The sequence below is a fragment of the Ursus maritimus genome, unplaced genomic scaffold (genome assembly GCF_017311325.1).
Source record: "Ursus maritimus isolate PB19 unplaced genomic scaffold, ASM1731132v1 scaffold_3, whole genome shotgun sequence".
NCBI classification, from domain to species: domain Eukaryota; kingdom Metazoa; phylum Chordata; class Mammalia; order Carnivora; family Ursidae; genus Ursus; species Ursus maritimus.
Window position 1 is genome coordinate 87,708,221 of NW_024425563.1, and position 18,836 is coordinate 87,727,056.

At 44.5% G+C, this 18,836-nt stretch overlaps 1 protein-coding gene across 1 annotated transcript in view; it reads right to left on the bottom strand.

The window, feature by feature from the left end:
* Positions 1-3,861: 3,861 nt before the first annotated feature.
* LAMB4 (laminin subunit beta 4) overlaps positions 3,862-18,836 on the bottom strand; it is an 89,596-nt gene continuing 74,621 nt past the window's right edge. Inside the window, 5 exon segments of the mRNA XM_040644401.1 lie at positions 3,862-4,631; positions 9,329-9,482; positions 10,963-11,136; positions 13,889-14,027; positions 16,875-17,082. Coding sequence (XP_040500335.1) covers positions 4,492-4,631; positions 9,329-9,482; positions 10,963-11,136; positions 13,889-14,027; positions 16,875-17,082 — 815 coding nt within the window. The 3' untranslated portion in view covers positions 3,862-4,491.

Sequence of the window (18,836 nt, forward strand, 5' to 3'; positions counted from 1 at the left end):
TATCTCGCCGGCTCTCTCTCGTCTGCCTGCGTCTTCCACTTTTAAGGGCTCTTCTGATTACATTGGACCCACCTGGATGGCTCAGGCTCCTTGCCCCGTTTCAAGGTCAGCTGATTCATACTGTAATTCCATCTGAACCTTAATTTCCCTTCACCGTGTAACATAACATAGTCAGAGGCTATGGAAGTGAGACGTGGATATCTTCTGAGGGCCATTATTCTCGCCTACCACAGGGGCTGAACAGCTTCCTTTCAAGGCTGTGTCCTTGAAGTCGCACACAACACTCTCACGAACATCCTCCCGGCCAGAATTCAGTCACATGGTCACACCGAACTGCAAGGGAAGTTGAAAAATACTGTCTCTAACTAGGCAGCCCCATGCCCCTTTAGAACATGGAGGAATTCTAGTCCCCAAAGAACGAAGGCAGAGAGTAGATATTGGATAGCAATTCTTTGGGGTTCCCTTCATTTTGCCACCTTGGTGCTGTAGGTTAATGGCCCTTAACTCCTGGCCCCGGGCTGCCCGTCATCTGAGATTGGTTTCCAATTGAGAAGATAGAATTGTTTCCTTAATGGACCACTCCTGTTACCTCATAGCGATGTTTCCTGATCTTCATTCTGATGAGATGGGCTGGTTTGCCAATGTTTCCATCCGACCTCTGGTAACGGGGCTGCCTCACGTTTCCGGGCCACCCACACTGTCCACCATCTTGCTCTCCCTTCCACAGTCGGAGTCCTAGATCCCGTCTGCAGCCCTGTGAGTGTCGCCTGGGTCCGTCCGTCTCTGTAAGCCCGGCCACTACTCTCGGGCTCAACCTTGGCTGTCTATCTCCTGCCCTTCACTCACCGCTGCTCTGAGATGCATGGAATTCGGTCTAGACTTCTCTATGCTGGTCCCTCACACACCTCAAGAGACTTCCCAGTGCTTTGCAGTTGTAGTGTTCTCTCAACTCATTTAGGAAACTATTAGAATAATTCTAACAGAAGCAAAGAAAATTCATGCTGATGCAAGGCACAGCCAAGTGTTCTTCCGTGAAAACAGATGGAACCTTCTCGACACAGACTACGTGGATCTAAAACCAAGCGAGAGGGAAAGTCTGACACTGTTCACAATTATATCCAAAAGCCTCACGGGCAAGATTTTACTTCCTATACCCAACTTTGCACTCCGGTCACTAAGGAAGTGTGTTTTGACTAGATGACACAACAGTTGCACCACGGAGTTGGAATACATACCAATACCCAGCTCTTTCAGATAAACAGGCCAGAGAAGGGGAGGGGGGTATCATTTGGTTGGGGTAATTGATCTCAAGTCTTAAAGAGAAATTGAGCTTTTGTTACACAGTGGCAGCAGGGAGGGCTATGACTGCCGTCTAGACAATCCGGTCCTGCCAAGTCCAAGGGCACATTCTTGGACAGAATCCAAGACAGAATCCCCAGGAAAGAAGGTTTGGGTCACTCTACCTGACGAAGAGATGCTCGCTGAAGGCGGAGGGACGATGGAATGAGTGGGAAAGCAAGGTCATTAATCCCAACGCAGCCTCTTTAAGAGTTAACAGAAGTATGCGGTCTCAATCTGTGTTCCTCCTGTGATGTTTTGTACATATTTATAGTTTTCATTACAAAATATAAAAATGTATTTAATTTTCTTTTTAGTTCCCTTCTTTCCCCTACGACTCTATACTTGTGTGCCGGTGGTAAACTTTATCATCTGGATCGTTAAGTTGCCGACATCAGAGACCGAACTGTTAACAGGAACGGAAAACAGTGAGAGCACAGCTGGATGCCCTCAGCGAGTGATGGGACTTTGGGTTGGTTTCCTTGAAGACAGGGTGGAAGTGCTTCTAGAAGGCTGAGTGGAGGAAACATTGCGTCTGGTGGAAGAGTTTTTGTTTCTGAATCAGATGTGGGATGAAGAATGTATCATGGTATTAGGAAAAGGTGGACTATAATGGCAATTTGTAATTTTTTGATGCTTGCCATAGAAACACTTCCCACCTTGGAAGATTCCAAAGATAGGTGGAGACAAAACTCCCCTCTCACTACCAAAGCAAGAGGCTCAGGCTATTTCTCCTGGGGATTTTTGAGTCATGCGAGAGGGACACGAGATCCAAGACAGTTGCGAGTTAACTGGATGGTGCAGAGACCAGTAGGGTGAGCGCTGCATCCTTACCTGAGTGCTCCTGGGTGTGACCTTGGATATATTCCCAGATGCGTAAGTGTCCTTGGTTACATTTTCCCCAGTCATTTCTCCAACTCTATGTGCTATGAGATTACCTTTAAAGAAATTCCTTTCCTGCATAATAAGCTGTTATTGTTTGTATATGTCAATGTTTGCATCCAAGAGCCAGACTGGTAAAATCATAATATTTAATTGGTTTTTTATTATTTGGATTATTTGCATTTTTAATATAAGTAGTGCTGCAATGAATTATTCACAAAGCTTTTCTCCCCCTGTATTTAAGATTATTTTCTTAATATACAGGTTCAACTGGGTCTCGGGTTAGATTTTGCTACACATTTTCAGGTGACTTTGCAACGTATAGAAGATACTGTTTCACCAAATCTTTGCCTTGGTCACATCTTGAACAGGGGATACAGCAAGTGATAGAAGTTAGAAATGATGTATCCGAGGAAGATTTTTTCCCATAGGTACATTTTTTTAAGATACCCAAAGCTTCTCATTTTAAACACCAAAGTTTAGAAAGCATAACCACTTTTTAATGACAATCTTTCCAAAGTGCATCCTATCCTCCCTGACCTCATCAAACTGCGATCCCCGATCCCCGGAGGAGATTGATGGGTTTATCTCGCCCTTGGACTTGATTCCCCAGATTACTATGCTTTCCTTAGGGGCTGGGGAATTGTTTACCCCTGGTGACCTCAACAGCCTCCCGGTGTCAGAGGACAGAAACTCCTTCCTCTTTAACCCTTTCCACACTCTCTGGCTGTTACTTCTATCATCTCCCACCGCTGCAAAGCCAGAACAAGTCGAATGTTGCTATCGCAGACAGATAACCACGCTCGTGAAGGTAAGTCTATCACCTGTCCACGGGTGCATGTCAGGATCCTGGTGGGAAGGCTGCAGTGTCTTCCACCCCCTACACTGGAGTAAACAACTTCGATTTTGTGACCGTCTGTGTTTCAACTCTGGTTCAGTTTGTGTATCATTTGTTGGTAGAAGTTTCCAGATGTCTAAGTGCTGGATATATAGAGCATTGCAATCATGCGTTTCAGCAGAGATTTCTGGTGGGCTTTCCGGTAGAAAAATTTCATTTCATTCTTCAGGATCTCCAGGGAAACTGCAATTTTCCTAAATAACGTATGTTTTAAGAAATTTCATATTTATGTGTAATCCTGAAGCCCCTTCGTTGAATTTTTAAACCCATTTTTTTATGAGTCAGTCCTTAAGGGAGATGACTGCAGCTGCTTTCCTCTTTCATACACCAATGTTGGTGTCTATTATTTCTTATTCAAAAATGTGGGGCCAAATTCCCTTAAAATCATCCCTCTGAGGGATAGCTTTCAGAAACAGAAGCAATGGTGCTCGGTTATAAATCATACATGCAAAAAAAAGTTAATGCAAAATCATAAACCCATTTTGAAATGAGGTAATCTGATCTTTCACACCAAACACTGACAATGGGATTGCTGTTCTTTCAAAAATCAGTAGCAGATTTTATAGCAAAAATACTTGCGGACAGATTATGAAAACTAGTTCAATATTTATCTTTTTGAATATTGTTTCAGTGCCATTTGGGGCAAACAATCCTTTGGTCGAGAGAATGAATATACAGGGATGTGGGTGTAAAAACACGTTACATTTTGAATTGTATGCATTTTATTCAGAATAATCGTTTTATAAAGCAAATCCAAATAAAAATAAAGCACAGGACAATCTAGCACATGCCATCCAGATTAATTCCATCCTAGTGTTAGAGATGTTGATGTATTTCAGCTTAATTTGTTTGAATTTATTTTCATTTTGTTTTACTGTGGTAGGAACATTTAAGATGAGATCTACCTTCTGAACACACTTTCAAGTGTACGATGTACTGTTGAGTTACATACGGTGTATAGCAGAACTCTAGAATTTATTCATTTCTCTTCACCAGAACTTTATGCCCATTGATTAGTAACGCATTTCTCCCCTGGAACCCCCTCCCCCATTGGCAACTTAATTTACACTTAGGTTCACTTGACTGAAGTGATGACTGGTAAACAGAATACCTATTTATTTTGTACTTGTCATATGTCACGAATCATTTTTACATTATGAAAGGGAAAGGAGGGCAAGAGGAAACGTTTCTGAAGCCAGAGACGATGTCTCAACTGCCCCTTCTATTCCACGTGGAACAGCATTTCCTTGGCCCAGCTCAGATCTTTGGCTAGGAGCTGGCTCCAGAGGCTTCCCAAGTTCTGCACAGCTCCTCAGGGTTTCTTGTCAGAAGCCAGAAAAGAAGGCACAGGTGACTTTGCACTTCACCTCTGCCTAACTATAGCAAGTAGCATATTTATTCTCTTGCTCAGCAATCTCGTTTTTGATGGCAACAACTTGATCTTCCAATCGTTTCAGTTGGTCAGCTTTTTCTTGTCTACTCAGATGCAGATCTTGGATCTTCTTTTCTAAATCTGAAACAAGAAAATGAAGTCAAGGATAGACTTGGTTTTGATGGGTTCTTCCTGGATACCCACCTTATATGAAACAGGATTTCTGTGCCTCTTAAAGACATATTTCACTTTGCGTTTTGATTCAACAGACAAAACATTTATCGTCACTAGGCTTCTCAAGGTTTTCACACAAATCAGAGGAGACGAACTGATGTTTTTGTCTAAAAAGTATTTTATACCTAACGGCATTTATCAATGCCAGTCCAAAGCTAGTTAGAGCTTTTTAGAAATGAAAAGGCAGAGGATGAGCCTTGATTGGACTTGTTGAATATTTCCACAGGTTTGCTCTTGCTGTTTTAACTTCATTTTTTAATGTGTGTTCATCACGTTAGGGGTTCTCAGTCTTTCAGTAAAAAAAAGACTGACATTTTCATTTCTTCATTCTGCTCTGCTGATATTCAAGCCCCTGAACAGGAAAAGCAAAATGATGCCTTTCACTCTTATCCATCTGTCCGTCCATCTATCCATCCTTCTATTTATCCATTCATCCATCCTTCCTTCCAGCCAGCCATCCATTTATCTATTCTTCATTCGACAAATACCTGGGAATTACAGTAAACCCCAGCAAGTGGATGGAGGAGGTGGACAAGGCCACAGTTAGCAGTGTGAAGTGGCTTTTAGAAAAAGAAACCGCCCTTAGGTTGAAGCAGAACTTCTTAAAGAAGGAAGATAAGTGTCGCACCTCACCCGGACGGGTCACACCTGGACCATCGGGGGGCACTGTCAAACTAGCCTGGAATGTATGTTTAAAGGAAGGAACCGGATTGCTGAGGAAATCTGAAAACTATCCGGTGAACAAAAGATGAATTAACCGGTGATGTTTCATATAGAGAAAGAGGAAGATTCAGGCAGGTCCTGTAGCTATTTTCAAGTATTTGAGGCCTATGAAAGCAGAGGAAATGTGTTTTGTCATCCTGAGGAAATAGAATGAAACCAGCAGGTGAAACCTCCATGAAGGAAGACTTTGATTATAAAGAACTTTCTAGCAGTCACAGCCGTTCAAAGAAAGAGCTGCTATGGGAGACAGTGAGCATTCTGTCTCTCGAAACTTAAATAGAAATCTTTTGAGATTGAAAAGGAGATTCAGCACTGGAAGTGTGTTTGTACTAACGGGAAAAAAGACCCCTGCGCTTCCACCACAGAAGCGAACGAGGCTGGCTGGTTTCTCTTCATCTGCCTGCCTACGTCCATTCTCCGTCCCGCTCTGTCCTGGAAAGCTAGCCTCAGCGGATGACATCATCCGGCTCCCGGGATCTCTGCAGCTCGTTCACACTTGGCCACTGGACAGTTCAGAGAAGTGATGGGGGCGGGGGGTGGGGTGAGAGTGGACAGGCTGTCCCCATGGAGCAGAAGGTTCTGGCAGTTCTTACACCTCTCCCCTCAGCCTGCAAGGCGGCCCCTTGCCTTTGGCTCCAGTATTCGGAGAGCGGCCTCAGAGCACTGGCCCTCCCACGTCTCCTGCTCCTTTGGGCCCAGGGATGCTGATGGCTTTTCACTGCGGCCGGTCACACACCACCGCCACACCCTTGGCCGAGTCTCGGAATTCCTGTGCGTTTTTAAGAGTTGCTCCCACCAAGAAGTAGAGGCTATTTGCCCTCTCCCCTCAAACCAGGTCCAGCTGTGCCTATTGTGTTGACCAACAGAAAGTAAGAGAAATCAATGCGCAGGACCTCAAGGGCCTTACAGCTGTGCTCATTGTCGGGAACCGATATAAGCGAGTTGGCGAGCAGCCTGGGATGAAAGACCCCGTGGAAAAAGGGCCAGCATCTCAGTCAAGCCCCGCCCCAGGCGGACCAGCCAGCTGACCCCTCAGCCGAGAGCAGCAGCTGCTCGAGTAACCTGGCACAGACCCGCGGAAAACTACCCAGGCAACCCACAGAAAGACCATGCATGGCTGCTGTTCTAGCCCCTAAATACGGGGAGCCCTTTATTACACAATGAGTAGATAACTAAGCCAACTCTCGTTGTAAATACATGATCCAGAATCACATCGAAGCGTGCTGCCTGCTTCTCGCTGGGACCCTGGCTGCAGACTGGGGACATCTCTCCACTCTCTCCACTTTGACCCTGCCAACGTGAGGAAAGGCTCCTTTCTGGGATCCCCTGGGCACTTCTTCCTACCTGGTGGAACTAGCACAGTCCTTGTGGTCAGACCCTTCTGGAGTGGCAGAGTCAGGAAGGTGGTCAAGCCAATGTCTTATTTTCCTACCCTGTTGAGCTGTGAAAACAGTTTTAAAGAGAGCAAAAAATGTGGAGTGTATGATTTTAGACTTCGCTTAGAAGGAAGGCCCCTAACTTCTCTTCCGACCTAATTTCAAAAACTGTGGAAATTCTAGTCTATGGGAATAAGTGGAAACAATTTGGGCCTCAACATAAAACACAAGACAAAAAATATTCTCCCCATGTTTTTGCTCCTACAGTTAGGACCATGTAAATAACAGCAACTGATTTTCATATTACCTATGGGGGGTAAAAAACAAAAAGCAACATTCTGTCTTTTTTAATCTCTCCTAGTAATTCTTTTAAAAAAGTATTAGGAAAATACTGAAAATGACAATTATGTAAATTATATAGATGTAAAAGATGGAAATTATATAAATAATTATATAAATGTAAAAAGGGGTGTTTTCCTCTTCATTCTCCCCCTCCCCAGAGATAACGAATGTTAACAGTTTGGTATGTATTTTTCCTGATTTTGGCCCACATCAATGTTGCATTTCCATTTTTTTTCATGTCATAGTGGTGATATGAGTGGCTCTAAGGCCAAAGACTCATTTTATAACAAAGAAGCATTATTATAACTGAGGAGTCTTGGCTGTTTCAATATCTTGAGAGTTACTTATATTTCAAATGAATATGACTAACTTTAAAGTTTTGGAGACAACTAATGCAATCAAAAGTAAAACCAGACCACTCATCAGTGGATATTTCTTGATGATTTAGAGGTAGTTACTAAGGGCATGATGACTGCCCAGGAAAATCATGAGTACCCGTTGTGGGGAAAACAGATTCTAATTAACTTTCTGATCCTGCGATTCTATGTTTACCATACTTGGTGCGCATCAGAATTTCCATTTTTGATCAAAATCCTGGTCCAGACTATGGCTCTTTCTGGAATGCTACCTACAGATCTATGCAAGATGACAGTGCCTTGGAGTCTAGATCATAGTGACTCCAAAACAGTTATTTGCATGGGAGGAGAAAATAAGCAGCGGAAGTTAGGACGGGGTTTCTCAACTTTCTTAACATCCACACCCTTAGTACTCTGGGCAAAATAACTGTTTATCATTGGGCTGTCCTGTGTATTACAGAATGTTTACCAGCATCCCTGCCCCCATCCACTCGCTGCTAGTTGTACCCCTTAGTTGTGACAAGCAGAAATGTCTTCACTTTTGTCCCCAGGGAAGGAGATGAAATCACCCATGGTTGAGAACCAGGGGGTTAGGAAAAGGGCATTTCCGGTTGACCGAAGGCAATGGGAATTTGTTCTGATGAACGCAGAGTGGAGACTCACTGATGCCCTTTGAAGTAAACCATGCAAGTGGCTTGTTCTATTGCAGTCGCCAAGGCACTCACCCAATTCCTACTTCCTCGACTCAGTGGGCTCATAGGTGGTTGAACTGTGCCAATGGTAAGTTGGTATAAATTCTACCACGAAGGTGGAGTATTAGGTTATTGTCAAATTGGTGGAGCATGTCATAGAATCGATAGAACTCTCATTTGATCCAGCAATCCCCTTTCTGTGTATATATCTGAAGGAAATGAAATCCGTATCTCGAAGAGGTATCTGTGTTCCTGTGTTCATTGCAGCATTATTCACAATAAACAAGGTATGGAAATAACCTGAGTGCCCATCAATGGATAAATGGATAAAGAAAATGGGGTGTGTGTGTGTGTGTGTGTGTGTGTGTGTGTGTAAAATTCAACCATTAAAAAAAGAAGGAAATCCTGCCATTTGCAACAACATAGATGAACCTGAAGGATGTTATGCTAAGTAAAAATAAGCCAGAGAACGAGAGGCTGTGGACTCCAGGAAACAAACTGAGGGCTTCAGAGGGGAGGGGGGTGGGGGACTGGGTTAGCCCAGTGATGGGTAGTAAGGAGGGCACGTACTGCATGGAGCACTGGGTGTTATACGTAAACAATGAATCACGGAACGCTACATCAAAAACTAATGAGGTACTGTACCAGTTCAATAAAGTCTCAAAGGATTAAAAAAAAAAAAATAAGCCAGAGAGAGAAAGACAAATACTATATGATCTCACTCGTATGTGGAATCTAAAAAAAAAAAGCTGAACTCACAGAAGCAGAGAGAAGAATGGCGGTGCCGGGGTCCGCGGATGGGGGAAATGGGGAGAGCCTGGGCAAAGGTACAGACTTCCCGTTTTAAGATGAAAAGTTTCTGGGGATGCGATGTTCAGTGTGCTGCAGACTGTTAACAATACTGCATCGCATGGTGTATGTGAGTCGATCTTCAGCATTCTCACCATAAAAAGAAAAAAGTAACTACATGAGCAGACGGATGTGTTGATTAACTTAATCGTGGTCATCATTTTACGACGTATGTGTCCATCAGATCGTCACGCTGTACACTTTAAATACCTACAATTTCACCTGTCCCCTAGACCTCGATAAAGCTGGAAGGAAAGAAGAGATACCTGCTATTCGTCTTATCTTGTCCTCTGTATCGGTGGCCAGTTTTTCTGCTGCATCTTTGAGCTGCTCCACTTTTTCTAACGTTACCTTGGTCAATCCTGTAGTGCTGGTCTTCTGCTGGAGAGCAACGTATTGGTTTTTCAGCTCTGCAAACTCCTGTAACACAGCAACGCACTCCCATCACTGGAAAATATTTACAAAGCAGGTACCCATGCATGATATTTGCCTGAAACTGTTCATAAAAGGAGCAGGAGGAAAACCATGATCCAGTCAATATGCTTGAGTCACCCTGATATTTCCAGGCTTTTATTTGCATTGGTTTTTTTTTTTTCTTTGCAGGCTGAAAAAAATCTCAGCTTTAGTTAATTAAAAATAAAATCGCTTGCGGCGCCTGGGTGGCTCAGTCGTGCTCAGGGCATGATCCCAGCGTTCTGGGATCGAGTCCCGCATCAGGCTCCTCTGCTAGGAGCCTGCTTCTTCCTCTCCCACTCCCTCTGCCTGTGTTCCCTCTCTTTCTGGCTGTCTCTGTCAAATAAATAAATAAAATCTTTAAAAAAAATAATAAAATTGCTTTGTTATAAAATAGCAATCATGGCTCATGCAAAGGCAATTATTTATGGGGCACCAATCATTTGTCTTCAACGACTTAAGGTGAGAGACACAGAGGACAGAGGTGACGCGATCCTGCCTGTGACAAATCTCTGGGTCAGCCGGGTGGGACAGCAGCCAGTGCAGGATAAAGGGCAGAGTGAGCAGTGAAGCTTTAAAAGCAAGGATATGGTTTTGGCGGGAAAAAGGTAAGAGAGATGGGAGGCAGGAAGGGAAGTGACGGGTGTTAGTAGGAAGAGCTCCCTTGGCATTAGATGGAAATCTCGTGGGTCGGCCTGGGGGGCTGACAGTCTAGAGGGTGGAACAGCTGAGCGGAGTCCGGAAAGGGAAATGGGGAGAGGGTGGGAGGGATGTACACTTCCCAACCTTTGCTCCATAGAAAATGCACTCAACTCCCAAGTCTGGGGGAAATCACCCAGCACATTAGGATTGAAAAGCAAGAGAGTGGACCCACTGTAAAAACACTTTCACGTTTTTCTTGTGTTTAAGCTACTCTATGAACGCAACCAACCAGAGGTATCCTGCTGAGAAATGAGCTGATAGCTTCTCTCAGCGATGTAGATGAGTAAGGCATTTCCCACAACTGTTTAATGAGCTCACTCCGACTTCGGTAACGTGACCTGTTCTCTTTGGCAGGGGACTTTCACTTCTTTGTTTTCATGATGGGTTATGTGATTGAATTAGAGTAAAGGGTAAATACGCCCCAGATAGACCAATGGCACAAAGTGTGAACGTTTGGAAGGAAGGAAACATTGATGAGGACACCACTAGTGGTCCTAGGAGGAGGAGATGTGGGGAGGAAACACTCCATCCTAATTTGGTCAAAGGACTTCTGTCTTCCCTGGAGACAGCCCTAAACTACACAAGAGGCTTCGTGCCCATCCGGATTCCTACTAACGCATGCCCCTGAGCACCGTCCAGCGCTAAGGGGACTGCCGATAAATGGCACAGTGAGCTGAGGTTAGAGGATTATCCTTCCAAGAGGCTCTGTCTGTCTGCTCCTGGCGGCACTGGCGGGGCTAATGACCTGCTCAAGGCCCGCAGCCTGGCGTTGGGCCGATGCGGCCTGAGCCGTCACACGGGTGGCTTGCTCTCGGTTCCTTTGCAACTTGGTCTGCAGCTGGGAAAGCCCGTCCTCCAGCACCGATCGCTGCTTTGCTAAGTCCAGCTCATTCTTAGCGTCCTTGGCTTCATTTTCAGCCTGTGGTTGATTTAAAGAGCAGAGAGGAGAAAGTCCCTTTATGCAACAAACAACGAGAAAACAAATGATTTAATTACCCTTCAGAAAATAAGCTAGGTGTGAAGGGAAAGTGAATCACTCCTTTAATTTTTTTCTGTTCCACTAAAAACGACGTCGTGATAAAATATTTCAGACACACACAGGATATAAAAGCAACTATGACACATATCCATGCGCTCAGCGGCCAGTTTAAGAATAAAGCCTCACCAGTGAGCCCAGGCTCTCCTCACACCCCTTCACTCCCCATAAAGGTAACCACTATCCTAAATCTAGTATTTGTCATTCTGGGTACTTCTACACGCTCTTTACTAAATCTTATGCAGCATGTCTAACATATGCAGAATTTTTTTAACTTTATACAAATATATGATACTGCGTATTTCTGCAACTTGAATTTTAATTCAAAATTACGCTTGTACAGTTCTTCCTGACTAATCTGCATAGCTCCTGTTTATTCAGTTTCAGCAATTTAAAGCATTCCATTGTTTGAATACACAATTTATATTTCTATGCTCCAGCTGATGCAGTGGCTTCTCACTGTTCCTCCTTACAAACAGTAATGAACACCTTATATGCGCTTGTTATTTCCGTGGCTCTATCTGTCACATCGAGAAGTCAAATCTGACTGGTCATCTGTTATCACTTGTATCTTGTTCTTGGGTCACACTTTCATACCTTCTTTGATTTTTGTAAGCATACTGAACATTCTGATTTTGTATTCTACATCCAGTAACCGTCACATCCGCAGTCCCTTGTTTACTGTTTCTGGTGCCTCTTGCTTGAGGCAATTTGTTCTTTTATGTGTTCTGGGAGACATTTGTGAGGCTGGGTTTTAAGGTGCATTCCTTGGGTGGGGATTTCTGTTGGCCTCTGTCAGGCATCTGAGGGCACAATCAGCCCAGGACCACTTTACGTGACATTTTTAGCTTGGGCTGTCGGGGCCACACAGGCGGTGTGACTTCTACCCTCGAACTCGTATAAGAGCAAGAGTGTGGTAGGCAATTCTTAGTGAAGACCTTCCTCCCCCACAGCACGAGTCTTTACTGGCACTGCGCCTCCGTGTGTGTGTGTGCACGCATGCACGCACACGCATGCATGCTTGTGTGCGTGTGCGTACGTGTGCGCATACGTGTGCGCATGGGTTTGTGTGTGCACGTGTTTGTGTGTGCATACTGTGTGCACGTGTTTGTGTGTGCATACGTGTGTGCCTGTGTGTGTGTGCACGCATACGTGTGTGTGCGTGTGTGCATGTGCAGTAGTATGTAGTAGCAGTTGAACATCTCACTGAGGAGTTTGCCTTCCCGTGCAAGGGTCGTATTCTTTCCTTGCGTGGGCTTTGTTTTCTGTCTCTTACGCATGGTGAACATTAAAACCAACAGCTCTCCAACACCAGCAATTGGCGGATACCCTCTGCCTGCCGTCAGGGTCCTCCTCTATTACCTCTCTGGATTCGTACTTCCCTGTCATTGTTGGCCTCTGAAGATTTCCTCCATTTCTTACTAATTCAGCTATGTATTTTTTAAAAATATCCCAGCCAAAATTTTGTGTTTTTTTTCTACTAGGAGGGTTCCGTGGGAGCCCTGGTCTACCCTATTTGTAGGAAAATAACCCCCAAAACACCCTTCTTGTGCCCTTGGACATGTTTTTTCTAAGAGCACAAATCTACAAACTTTTCTGTAAAGAACCAGATAGTAAATGCTTTATACTGGGTGGCCCACAAAGTCTCTTTTGCAACCACTCAACCCCGTGCCACTCTGGCAACTAAGGCTGCCACGGACAACATGTAGCTGGATTCCAGTAAAACTTTGTGATCCGGGATTAAAAAACAACAACAGTGCGCCCATTTGGCCCGTGAGCTGTATTTTGCCATTCCCTGTTCCAGCGTATATGCCTCGAAGGGGGAAAACCTGGAGGCCGCCTTTGGTTTTTCTGCTACCCTATATTTGCAACCTGTTCACATCGAAGCCTTTTATTTCCTGGTGTACTACTCCCTGTTCTACTGCTTTCTGCTTTTCTTTTCAAAATGCGTGTATTTAGATCTATACAACCCAGCCAAAGAACAGGGACTGGGGAGCTGGCATTCTGTGGGGAAGGGGATGGGCTGGAGGATGGAGGCTTGGAGGAAGACACATCACACGGCTTGGAATTAGGTCCCGTCCTGTCCTCCAACTGCCAGACTCCCTTTCCCGGATCCACGATGTGGGTTAAACCATGGCCTGGCTCCCACCAAGCTCTGGATGGAATGCTTTCTTTTGGGTGAGATATCCTTTCAGTCCTAAGATACTCTGGTGAGATTTCATGCCAGACCTGGCAGTTACAAAAACCTGGCAACAATGAACTTTCTTTGCCTTGTGAGCTTTCACAAGTCTCTTACTTTCCCTAGAATCCGAAGGGATAAACTCCTGCCTCAAATCTTCCTTTACTTTGCTGTGTGACCTTACGCAAGTCATTTAACCTCCCTGAGTCTCAGTTTCCTCATCTACAAGCTGGTAGTAGCACCGGCTTCGTGCCCCAGGAGGGGTCGGCAATGATGAAGTGATGCCGTGAGAACTCTGTAGAATGTCACTTAAATGCATCATACCACCACCGTTTTATTTTAGCCTATAATCATCCCATCAGGCAGGTCAGGCAAGCATGACATTGGCACACATCAAAACCAGGCTGTCTCCACATTCAAAATCTTTTTCAGGTTAGTTTCCAAGAAGATAAATACCTGCAGAACGTTGTTTTTAATTTTCGTTATCTCTGCCGTCAGCTGTGTGATGGTAGAATTTACGCGTCCTTGGGTGACTTGAACTTGTTGCAATTTATTCAGCGTTTTGTCAAGATTTAATAGAACATTTGCTGCTTTTCTAAGGTAGGATATTAACATGTCAGATTAGGTAAATACACAATTATTCATTTGTTTCACCTTGGGAGTCCATTCGACTCCACGAAAAGCTTGGCTGAATTATTTATAAAGTAAATTTAAATTGCTCTTAAGCAAGACCAAGTGCTGAAATCTTTATTTTGAGAAATAAGTAGGTTTAAATGCCGGTAACAACGCATACATATGCATATCAAGTAGATACAGACCTCGCCAGATATGGAAATCAAAGATACAGGTCTTGTTTATTCTTCATTTGTCATAACCAGAGAGGCGTGAGGACCGTCACTACCAAGACTTGAACCAAATAACTCTCCTCAGCCAATTCCAGTTCCCTAATTTCTCACACTTCAGCCACACTCTAAATCCTCGCAGAGTGGGGGTGGGAGAGTTAAGAGGCCCCACAGACAGCAAAGAGAACTAAAAGCCCTCCGTTTCCAGGCTGTGTTTACTCAGGTTTATTTAAGCTCCACTGACATTCTAGCTGCCCGGGGCCCCGTCAGAGGTTAAAATCACAAGCATTCCAAGTGATCGTCTATTTTACAGAAGTAAGCTCACCTCAAGTCAACATTCACCAGATACTTGGCTCTGCGGGCTCAAATCCGCCTCTGGAACAACGTACCGAGTGAGTGAGCCATCAGATAGACCTCTGCAGAGGTGTGATCAGAAATGCGTGTGGAGGAGCAAAACCAGCTCAACGGCAAAACACCCCCGCCCCACGCAACCCTACCTCTCCTCCCACTGGAGTCGCTCTCTCACGTTTCAAAAAGGCTATTTTTTGGGGCGCCTGGGTGGCACAGCGGTTAAGCGTCTGCCTTCGGCTCAGGGCGTGATCCTGGCGTTATGGGATCGAGCCCCACATCAGGCTCCTCCGCTATGAGCCTGCTTCTTCCTCTCCCACTCCCCCTGTGTTCCCTCTCTAGCTGGCTGTCTCTCTCTCTGTCAAATAAATAAATAAAATCTTAAAAAAAAAAAAAGGCTATTTTTTTTTAAAAAGAGCTGTTTCAGGTTCATAGCAAAAATGAGCAGAAGGTGCAGAGAGTTCCCGATACGCCTGCCCCCACACACGCACAGCCTCCCCAGTTATCGACACCCCTGCCAGAGAGGGACATTTGTTAGCGCTGGCGAACCTCATCGACACATCATAGACCCTGAAGTCCGGAGTGTACATTACGGTTCACTCTCGGTGTTGTTCATTCTGTGAGTCGGGACAAATGTACAATGACACGTATTCATCATTCTAGTGTTGTACAGAGTATTTTTACTGTCCTAAAAGTTCTCACTGCTCCACCTATTCGTTCCTCCCCTCAAACCCTTGACAACTACTGCTCTTTTTTTACTATCCCCACAGTTTTGCCTTTTCCAGAATATTCTATGGTTGAACCACACAACAGGTAGGCTTCCCTTTCTATACTTCTTTCTCTACAGTTACAGGAGGGGTTTGGGAGCCTTCCCTTCTCATAACACCCCCACCAACCGTATCTTTGTGTTGTATTCTTTTACCTTCAGATTTTCAATGTAACTGCTTTTAGAGTAAATTCAGAAAATAACAAAAAAAAAAATAGGAGAAGAAGAAAAAGAAGAAGGAGGAGGAGGAGGCAACAACACACACACAAAAAGGAAAAAAACATATCAGGAAGGCAAAGATTTACCACTAATCTTACCACCTTTTAAGACATCAGCAAATTCTAGCATCTTTGTCCTACAAAATTCTTTCTTTCCATGATAGAGATCCTCTTCTGTGTATAATCTGTTACCTTCTTTCTAAAAGCATCAACATTACGCTTGAAGGATCCCTGCATGCTATGAAGAATCCTTCCTCAGTGTCATCTTTTTTTTTTAAAGATTTTATTTATTTATGTGACAGAGAGACAGCCAGTGAGAGAGGGAACACAGGCAGGCGGAGTGGGAGAGGAAGAAGCAGACTCCCAGCGGAGGAGCCTGATGTGGGATTCGATCCCGGAACGCCGGAATCACGCCCTGAGCCGAAGGCAGCCGCCTAACGACTGCGCTACCCAGGCGCCCCCCTCAGCGTCATTTTTAATAGCTGTGTGATCGAAACGCAGTTACTTATTCTTCCTGGTTGTAAGTATTAAACCCGGACGAGGCTGGGCTTACAGTGGGTCTGGCACACTTCATTTATCCAAGTGGCTAACGAGACGGTGAGGGCAGTTCAGGTCTCAACTGCTGGGTATCCTGACATGACAGTGATGCCACCATCCAGCCGACCCCACGACTCTGACCCGCTGCACCCCACGCTCCTAAAAACACCCAGATGCCTTTCCCCGTTTGGTTGGTTAAGTCGACTAGGGCAAAAGGAAGCACGAGTTAATGAACTCTGTGAACCGTATCGATAATTTTACTCCTATGTTATTCCTGGGGCACCAGTGTTCTTTTCTTCTACTCCTCACCACCATATCTTTTTAGTGTAGTCTTTAAAAAAAAATTAGATCTTCAAAATACAGTTTATTATGGTAAATTTAGAAAGTACCACACATAAGTAAGGAAGAAAGGGAAAAGGCACTGAGATTCCCACCACTTGTTAAGATAGCGGCATACGGCCAGTCTGTGGCCTTGACTGGTATAAAGAGGTAACAGGTCACTGGAAGGGCACTCCAAGTCTACAGCAAGTGGGAAACAGGCATCCCTGCCCACTGCCTCCCAATCCCCCCGCTCCCTGAGGCTCTGGCAAACAGCTCAGGCCTCGCTCTGGGCACTGAACTCCAGGAGGGTAATTTCATTCGCACGTTAAACAGCTCCTCACATATTTTTCAAATGGCCTTTTAGCAGCTGGTCCGGGAGAGCAAGCTGAGAATCTGAATACTGTACTTACTCAGCGTCTTTTGCCTTCACCAAAACCTTTCGGGCTTCCTCTCCTGCCTTGCGTAGCCTGTCCTCATCGGTCCCGTAGTCCTCACAGAGCGGCATCAGCTTCCGTAGTTTGTCAAGTTCACGGGTTAGATTCCGCGCTGTCACTGGTAGATGGATGTCAAGGACGCGATTTGCAACCTTCTCTATATCCTCCGGAGGCACATTTTCCTCTTAAATAAGAAGATGGTTTTAGGTCATTGTGTCTCCTTAGTAAACACCGAATCTTGTCAATACAACCACAACGAACTCGAAGTCAAATATACGTGCACCTGATTATGTGTCCCTGAGACACCGGGATTAGACTATGCCCTGTAGATTCTTCTTCATCCTCAGTTTCCCTTCTCTCTGAAAGAAACACTGTTGTGTCGTGTTGAATACACACCACACAAATGCTTGATGGAAAACTGAAAACTACAGACTTGCAATATCGTATCTGTTCTGCGAAACGCCCTCGTTAAGTCCTGATTCAAAAGCAATTAAAATGGTTAGATGCCTGTCATGAAGATTTGAATTCAATGAACGAGACACTGGGGAAGCACCAGGTTTGGACTCCACAAAACTGGGTTCTAATCCTCTGTGACATCAACAAGGCTCACAGTTGTAGCTCTGTATAACGGGGCAACTCTACCTGTCGCTACCACTGCAAGTCTTCTTTTGAGACGGGAACGCGACAATACAGAGTAAAGTACCAGATGAACAACGTGTTATCAGGAAACTGTTGAATACACCCACACCCTGCTTTTCAGGAAAATACAAGCGGCCTTCCCTGAGAACTGAAGCAGAGGACGGACTTAGGGTTCGGGGTGCTAACACGTCCTGACTCTCTGGCTCCTTACTGAGGCATAATAATGCTAAATCCCATGGGGGGGAGTTGGAGATTGAATCCTCAAGGGGTTGACCATCCATTCCATATGAATACAGATCACCTAAGAACAGAAATGATAAATAGAAGACGAAATGATATGGGATCCAGAGGGAGGAGAAAGTATTTCAGGAAGAACCTCAAAAAGGCACATAAACTGAGCCTGGAGGACAGCAGAGGTTACATCTGTGGAAAGGTGGGGTGAAGGCAGGGGTGAAGCCATTCTAGATGGAGCGAACCGCAGACACCAAAGCTTGGGTGCAGCAAGAAGCAATACTCGGATCACTGCTGGCGAGAGAGTGGAGTCTAAATGCAGGGCAGGGTGCAAGTCCCGAAAGGCTGGCAGCAGAGCCCAGAAGCCTCTAAATGTGAGGCCAACGAACTTGGACTTTCTTCGGGAGGCAGTGGACACCACAGACACCTTCTGGCATTTGACTGACACGGCATGAGTGTATATCCTTTGGGTAATCATTTTCGCTCTAGCTGTTTTGTTTAAAATAAAAGGAATATTTTACTTCCTGTCATGTTTTTGGGGAAAAAAAAGTAACAAGATTTTTTTGTGAGTAAATCAAAATCATACGTGAAACAGAATGTACTATACTCGCAAGTTGCTCTTGAAAGAAACAGTATTTCCTTTCATAAAAAAAAAGTTCTAATAAAAAGTGAATTTAATTTAGCCACATATTTGTCATCAAACATTTATTGGCATTTGTTATGAAAGCATAAATTCAAAATTTTTATATGGGACTTTCAGGAGAAGTGACACACAGCTTTGTTAATGGGGAATTCAGACCATAAGGAAAATATTAAGATGGTCATGAAGAGCAGAGTAGTGTAGGCATCATACAATTTAATAATACATTTATTTGGGCTTCATGGAAAGAATAGAAGAAAAGAAATTGGTGAGTGAAGGGTACTGCTTCCTGGTGACCAAGGGTCTTGGGGCCTAGACCAGAGATGTTTCTTTTATGGAATAGGATTTTTCACTATGCTTAGTCTAATTTTTGTTGTAATTATCTAGACACCGTTTTTTTTGTTTTTTTTAATTCCTTGGGGGTAATT